The sequence below is a fragment of the Atta cephalotes genome, assembly GCF_000143395.1.
Source record: "Atta cephalotes unplaced genomic scaffold scaffold00026, whole genome shotgun sequence".
Lineage (NCBI taxonomy): Eukaryota > Metazoa > Arthropoda > Insecta > Hymenoptera > Formicidae > Atta > Atta cephalotes.
The window spans coordinates 50,239-58,456 of NW_012130090.1; the positions used below are offsets into that span (position 1 = coordinate 50,239).

At 30.8% G+C, this 8,218-nt stretch overlaps 1 protein-coding gene across 1 annotated transcript in view; it reads left to right on the forward strand.

Annotated features, from left to right (window-relative positions):
• The window catches only part of LOC105620427 (zinc transporter ZIP14), a 12,937-nt gene that overhangs the window by 2,145 nt on the left and 2,574 nt on the right, over positions 1-8,218 (forward strand). Inside the window, exons 2-3 of the mRNA XM_012201922.1 lie at positions 7,061-7,070; positions 7,628-7,987. Coding sequence (XP_012057312.1) covers positions 7,061-7,070; positions 7,628-7,987 — 370 coding nt within the window. The remainder of the gene's footprint in view (positions 1-7,060; positions 7,071-7,627; positions 7,988-8,218) is intronic.

Consider the following 8,218-nt stretch of genomic DNA (forward strand, 5'->3'; position numbering starts at 1 on the left):
ATATATATAAATTCTATTTATATATAATGCTCCTAAAATAACAATCCAATTTTTAAAAAATCAATAGCTTGATTTATTTCCGAACATTTGCTTGTAATACATATGGCGTCAATCATCCTGTGACAATATTATCATCCATTATCATTGATAACACGACGAGACAATGCTTTTTTATGATTAACGAAATTTTCAAGATTATCATAAAAATATATAAATTAGCACGCTTGTATTAGTCTTGAGTTTCTTTTAAGAAAATTTTTTGTAACAAGCAATCGATATCGATAACCCGATGTATAAACAGCTTAGAATGTAAAATTGATGCGGGAATAAAAATTGGAATTTCATTTACGATTGTAATTGAAGATAATAATTTTATCGAAATATTTTTCGACTTTTTCTAATTAATATTAAATTTATTATTACTTTAGATGAAATCTTGATTAAATAATTCCATCAATTAAAATAAAAAAATTTCCCTTTTAGTTTTGAAATTTTTTCATCGTTTTTGGTAAAAATCACACGAAAGATCTTTGAGATAAATGGACTATGGCAGATATAAAAGACCATGTAATGCTGATAAACAATACATTATTTTTAACTACTTAGCTTTGTTTGGCTGAATGAGTTTGTTAAAATAAATTCTAAAGTTTACAAACAGCGAAATGCTTCATACAAAACGGTTGTTCAATAATACTCGAATGAGTTATCCTTGGTCTTTAAAAATATCTTCTAGAGATCTCAAGATGAAAAATGAACACGATGAACGAATTTACACCGCAATAATCAACGAAGAATGATTACTCGTGGCATAGCTAGATATCAATTTGCGATATTGTCTAGTCTCAAGATTGACACTCGAATACCTTTCTATCCACAATAAGCGTCGAGATACACGAATACACTCGAATTCGTGACCGACGCAACTCATATTTAAGTCAGTTACATGAAAGCTTCAGCAACATTTTTTTTTACTTCAATACTCTTTAATTATTTACATATTCTTTAACTTTTTTTTATTATTGGGAGTACAAATTAATTCGGTCCGTTTTTTTGTATTCAAAAATGCATTTATTTCAAAACAAAATGAATGAACAGATCAATTAAAGTATTGTCCATCGCTACCTACTACTTTTTCCCATCTCCCAGGCAATTTTCGAATTCCATCTCGAAAAAATGACTCGTCTTTGGAAACTATCCAATTTTGGAGCCAATTTTCGATTTCTGTGAAAGAAGTGAATCGGTGACTTGCCAAATCGTGTTGCATCCTTCGGAACAACCAGTAATCAGAAGGAGCAATGTCCAGAGAATACGGCGGATGCGGTAAAACATCCCATTTGAGCGTTTCCAAATATTTTTTTACGACTTTAGAGACACGAGGTCGAGCGTTGTCATGAAGAAGAATAACTTTATGTCTTTGCTTGTATATTCTGACTGTTTTTCTCGCAATGCACGGCTCAAACGAATCAATTGTAGCTGATATCGATCGCCCGTAATGAAATCGCCAGGTTTCAGCAGCTCATAGTAAACAAGACCCTTTTGGTCTTACCAGATATAGAGCATGATCTTCGATCCATGAATGTTCGGCCGTGGTGTTGATGTTGAGATCGATGGCAACGATTGACCGGGCTTAGCGTAGTATTTTTTCTTCTTGGGATTGTTGTAGAATATCCATTTCTCCAGTCACAATTCGATGCAAAAAACTTTTTCTCTGTTGTCTTTGAATCAGCTGTTCGCAAGTGAAAAATCGCCTTTCAACGTCTCTCGGTTTCAGTTCATAAGACACCCAATTTCCTCGTTTTTGAATCATTCCCATGGCTCTTAATCGGCTACAGAAACGGCTTGTTGAGTTACCCCCAATGATTCTGCAAGCTCCTCTTGTGTTTGACTCTGATCTTCTTCGAGTAATGAATAATTCTCTAATTCTTTGTTAATTTCGAATTTTTTTGGCTGTTCAGAGCGAGGCTTTTTCAACGCTGAAATCTTGATCCTTGAAATGTCGAAACCATTCCCTACATAATTTATCAGTTGGAGCAGTGTCACCATAAACTTCGACAAGCATTCGATGGGTTTCAGTCGCACTTTTCTTTCAATTAAAGCAGAAAATCAAAACCTCCCGCAAATGCTGCTTGGTTAACACAAAATTCGACATTTCAAACACAGTAAAAATCAAGGTTTTTATATGAAACTCAAAGCGATATAAACTGAATATTATTAGCAGATGTTTAACTTTTCTGAAATCGCCAAAATCAGCTATCACTATGAACCATTCACAACAGCTGGAGCCATCTTTAGCGAAACGGACCGAACTAATTTGTACTCTCAATACTTTGGAAATTACATGCACAAAATATCTATTGTGTATATCATACATAATTCCCATACATGCAACTCGAAATGATTAAAATGCACTTTGCTTGTCTTGTTTTCGTAACGATGTAACATTCTCATTGCCACGACATTTCCATTTCGATGGCAGGATGTTGACATTAAGCTGATTCTACAATGACTAGTATTCATAGTCGATTCTTATATTTAAGATCGTCTTACAGTCTTAGGGCCGGTCTCACTAACTCCAATTAATCTAATCGATCGATTAAGTGATTGATCAATTCTGCTAAACAGCAAATGCAATTGATCAGTTCCAATATAACAATCAATCGATTAAATTAATCGGAGTTGATGAGACCGGTCCTTAAGATGTTATGAATCAGAGGACCGCATTACTTAAGATGGTGAAATAAGAATTATCAACGTATAGAATGGACCATCGATGGCAGTAATGGGAGTAGAAATATGAGTAGATATAATTGGTTGATGGATCAACAGCAACCAATAAGGCTTTAATAAACAGAGAAAGAACGTTCATTCATTTATCTGTTTCTCACTCTATGTCGATGATAAGAACCGATTATGAATACCGACCAGTAAGAAATGACAATAAAATCGACGTCGAATTCATTATCATTTGTCACTGGGCTACTATGGCTACGTTTACACCGTGCGCTTATATACAGTCCACGATTCTATACGATAGATATCTTTGTTTAACTTACAGAATAAAAACACACTTATTGTATAGGCCGTGGCTTAAATACACGATGTAAATAATTCATAGTCCGTACTTATATTTTTAAGTATGATCGTAAAATGCTTTCTAGATTCGTAGTCGAAAAACGAGATGGAAATTGAGTAAAATTTCAAGTTAAAACTTATTGAAGACAATCTTATTTCAAAACGTCTTGAACGATTTTGATTCGTAAACATATTTATCTTGTTCAAAATAAGCATTATCTTCTTAGTTACGAATTTATAGTCATTATAAAACAGACTTATTTGACATATATGTAATAAATAAGACGAGCTTCGCTAAAACATGTTCGAGGTGGACTTAAGTAAAAATGGTTAAAGAAGACCTTGTTTACCTTTTTAATAAAAATTTTAATAAAATTTTAATAAATTTTATTAAAAATACACATTAAAAATACCAAATTTTAATAAAAATTCACTGAATCGATGTGCTTTTGTGTAAAAATAAATATTTAATGAAATTATTATAATGAAAATAAATTACTATAATGATAATGAAAAAACTCTGTCCCGCAAACCGAGATATTAAACATTAAAATTGACGACTATTGAGGTTAGGAAATCTGTCATATTTAAATGTATTGATATGATAATGCGTTATGATTACGTGTGCAAATTCTTGTAGGCAGACAATATTTCTCTGCTGCAGATTCTTATTTGATTGTATTGAAAAATAATATATTCAGTAAAGCGATTAAATAAAAATCTTTGGCTTACTATCCAAGATGTTGTTGGTAATGCAAACTTGTGGCCAAAATTCATATAGAAAATATTTTGAGATCGAGGTTTAACTGATTATAAAAGAATGATAATCTAAATTTTGCCTATATAAATGCAATATCATAAGATTTTTTTTATATGATATTTTACATTTCAAGCATATACAAAAAGTCATAAATGCGAAATTCACGATAGATTTATTTATTTACTTATTTAAATTAATTAGGTAATATTATTAATTTTAATTAATAAATTTAATAATACATTATCCTTATAGGCGCACAATATTATTATAATATTTTAAATATATTCTTCTTAAAATATTAAATGTAATATTTCAAGAATATTTTACTAAAATTATATAATATTAAATAATATCCTAGAAATATTAATGGATGGTATATCCACTCCTAATAATGTTATTATTATTAAAAGTAACATTAAATAATGTTACTTTTACTGTAATATTGTTTAAACATTAAAAAGTACTATAATAGCATTTACTTTAATTTGTAAAACTGTTATATCTGTTTAGAATATACGTTTAAAGATTGAAAATGATTTTGACGCGCAGTTGTAATACTACGTAGATATTTAAAATCACATCGAAATATTTTTTTTAGCACAAGATGCAGCATAGATTGATAAAAATTTTTCGTTGTTGGATCGTGAATTCAAATTGCACTAAATTAAAAATAGTTAATATTTATAAATATTTTAATAATGAGTCAAGAATATTAAGAATACAATACCAACGATATTATGTAAGTGGACATATAACCTCTATAGAATACTCTCGTAATATTAAAAATTATTATATGATATTTTCAAAATATTATAATATTATAACTTATTTTAATTTTTTTAATAATATCCATATAACATTCTAGGAATATTTTGCTCTTATAGGAATGAAGCATTTGTAACTTTTTTCAAAATTTATAGGAATTTGGACAATGGCGGAGTCACATTATAGTTACAGTGTCTATTTTAAAGAAATATTGGATTTAAACTTTAATCCATATAAAAAAATTAAAAAGGTATCAATTTTAAATAAGCTACTAAATAAGCTATTCTCTGTTTTAAAACAAATCCTCTGCTTTAAAAACACAAATTATTTTCTTATATTATTTTTAAAGCAGTGAATTTGTGTTTTAGATCAGAGAATTTGTGTTTAAGCGATAAATTTGTTTTTAAAGCAGAGGTAATAATACTGCAAATGAATTTAGTCTTGCGTGGCTATGACAGATTTCTCAATCTCAATAGTTGTCAACTTTAATATCTCGATTCACAGGACAAAGCGACGCTTATTTCTTCAGATTTTTCTGTTTTATGCACAAACGCGTCGAATAATTTTATTGATTTTTTTAGCTGTGTGCAAGCTGAATTATATAATTATCAATTTTTCTGCTAAAGTAGTGAATTTGTGTTTTTAAAGAAATGAACCACTGCTGTGACAGATTTCTTAACCTGAATAGTCGTCAACTGATATATTTCGGTTCGCGAAGCAGCATGACACTTTTTTCTTGTCAAATTTTTATTTTTACGATTGATCGCATTGATTGTATTTTTATCAAAATTTGAGGTGAACAAGGTCTTTTTAATATTTATCATCTGCAGTATTTCAAGAAAATACAAATAAAACAATTTTACAAAATCCAACTCTTCAACTCAAATAAATTTCTCTTCAAAATTTACTCTTCAACTCAAACAAAAAAATTTCGCTGAAGTTAGTTCACGTTTTGGAATACTTCAGCGAAATTTCAGCATTTCAGAAAAATTTCAATTTAATTTCAGCAATTTGAAAAATTCATTTTCAGTAAAATTTCTGTAAAATTTTAGAGAAATTTCCTAGAAATTCTAGGAAAAATTTCTTAGAAATTTCTATAGAAGTACAGAGAAATTTCCATTTTAGCGATTTTTCAGTATGTCAGCTGAAAAATCACTTTTAGTGAAATTTTAGTAAAGAATAATAACAAATTTTGTTTATTTTTTTGGATCTCGAATTCAAACTTTTTTTATGGCAAATAGTACTATTAGATGAAACATTAATTCCAGTAAAATTTCAAAATGAGCATAGGCACAGTTCCGGAAATAAAAAGGGAAATAAAAGAGGATGAAAGCACTTCGATCTGTGAGAGGCAAGGGCACTTTAAAAAAGCACCCCAATCTGTAAAAGGCGGCATCAAGTATCACTTCAACTCCATCTCGGGGAATTTTTATGCTAGATGAGAACTAAGATTATATTTGAATCCGACGTAAAAAAATCCATAAGAAATGATATGTTTCACTTCGTTAAATATATATTTTATTGCTTGGTATGGATACTTGAGTTTCGTGGGTTATGAGGAAACATTCACTTTCATCTCTTCATATCTCCGGAACCGTGCCTATGCTCATCTTAAAATTTCTCTAGGATTAATGTTACATATAGTATTTGGCATAAAAAATATTTGGAATTCGAGGTTCAAAAAATGGGCGAAAAAACAGGTCTTTTTGCCATCATTCTTTTCAACAATTTTACTACACATTCCAAACGTGAAATAATTTCAGCGAAATTTTTTTCACCAGGGAGTGCATTTTAAGTCAAATAATAAAACATTTCATAAAATTATTCTCAATGCAATATTTCTTTGGAGAATCCAACAGAATACAGATGAATATCAAATAAATTCAATCTTAAAAACATCTTCGTCAAGACAACCTTAAATCAAACAAAAATTCCTTAAGGAAGAACTTTTCGAAGATCGTCTTATATCGTGATTATGAATTGTTACGATTTCAAGATCTTAATTGAATAAGACAATCTTGATCAAGACGATTTTAATGGCTCCTGCACACTGGAAACGCTTGCCACGCAGCAAAATGTGATGCGATAGCCAATAAGCTTATAGCTCTTAATGTGTTCATTGGTTATCGCGTTGTCTTATTCAATCAAGATCGTTTTGAAATCACAATTCATAGTCACGAAATAAGACGATCTTCGAAAAGTTCTTCCTTAAGGAATTTTTCAGGAGTCATAAGTGCTGCCTTGAGCTTTGACTATAAATATGGGCTATTGTAGAATCAGCATTAGGAATTAAATGTTGTTTAAACCGCTTCTTAGCACTTTTTTCGTATTTTTCACGCATATATAGGCAATCACAGAAAGGTTGCAACACTTTTTTTTTCGATGGGTTTCGGAATGCAGGCTTGCTCATTGATTGATTGATTCTTATTTATAGATCTCTGAGTAAGAACCAATCACTTGGAGAGCAAGCTGCGTTTTCGAAACATCAAAGAAAAAATATTGCAATCTTTGGCACTGCGCACAATAGAAGGAATAAGGAATAAAGACTGAATGATTTTAACCTATCAGAAATTATACATATCAGAAAGATATATTGAAATACACGGTTTCTGATAGATTGAATGGTTTATTCTTTATTCCTAATTCCTTATTCCTTCTATTGTGTGTAAGGCCTTTCTGTGACCTGTTGTATCTTTGTGTGATCTCGGTTTTGTTTCCCTTTGATCGAATTAAGATACCATTACATGCGTCGAGCGTCGAGCATTTGGGCAGAAGATTATTGCGCAGAAGTTTGAATCTCCAGATTCCTGCGCAATAATCTTCTGCACAGCTTTTTAACGCAAAATGATAAATTATGTTATATTCTGATATACACTATTTTAACATATAATGCTGAAAATTTATATTTATTTATACAGTGTAAACTACAAGATTCCATTATTAGTGTTTCTCGTACATTAAATTCAATTTTAGTAAAATTATTAAACATATTATTGCTCATACTTTGACGCTCGACGCTGCCATGTAAAGATTATCTTTACATCTATCTTGAATGATCAAAATTATAGTGTTGGTTACAATGCCGCCTCGCAAGACAGCAAGGTGTACATGTCCGAAGGTGACGTGAAATTATCGTTCAATTACCGTCAAAATCCTCTTGATGATAGTGCCAATAACGCGCGGACGTTTACTAGCTACGGCGCGACGCGATGCATCGCGTGTAACTGTCGTTCAAGACTGTTAAACAAAGAAAATACATTTTTATGTCACGGAAACCATGGCGAACAATATACCGATGCCAATACTGGTCTCGCCGGTCTTGCTCTCGCTCTCACTGTACATGCCGTTCTCGAAGGACTTGCAATAGGATTGCAGACAAAAATCATTGAGGTATGATACTAATTATTATTCAGTGTAATAAATAGTAATGAGAAGAAAGATAAATTGGATTTAGATAATAACGTAGTAGAGTAGTGACAGTGTTGTTTCCATGTTAAATTTATATCGAATTTGCATAATTTTTAAATATGTAATTTAATGAGTGAGAAAGAGAGAGAGAGAGAGAGAGAGAGAGAGAGAGAGAGAGAGAGAGAGAGAGAGAGAGAGAGAGAGAGAGAGAGA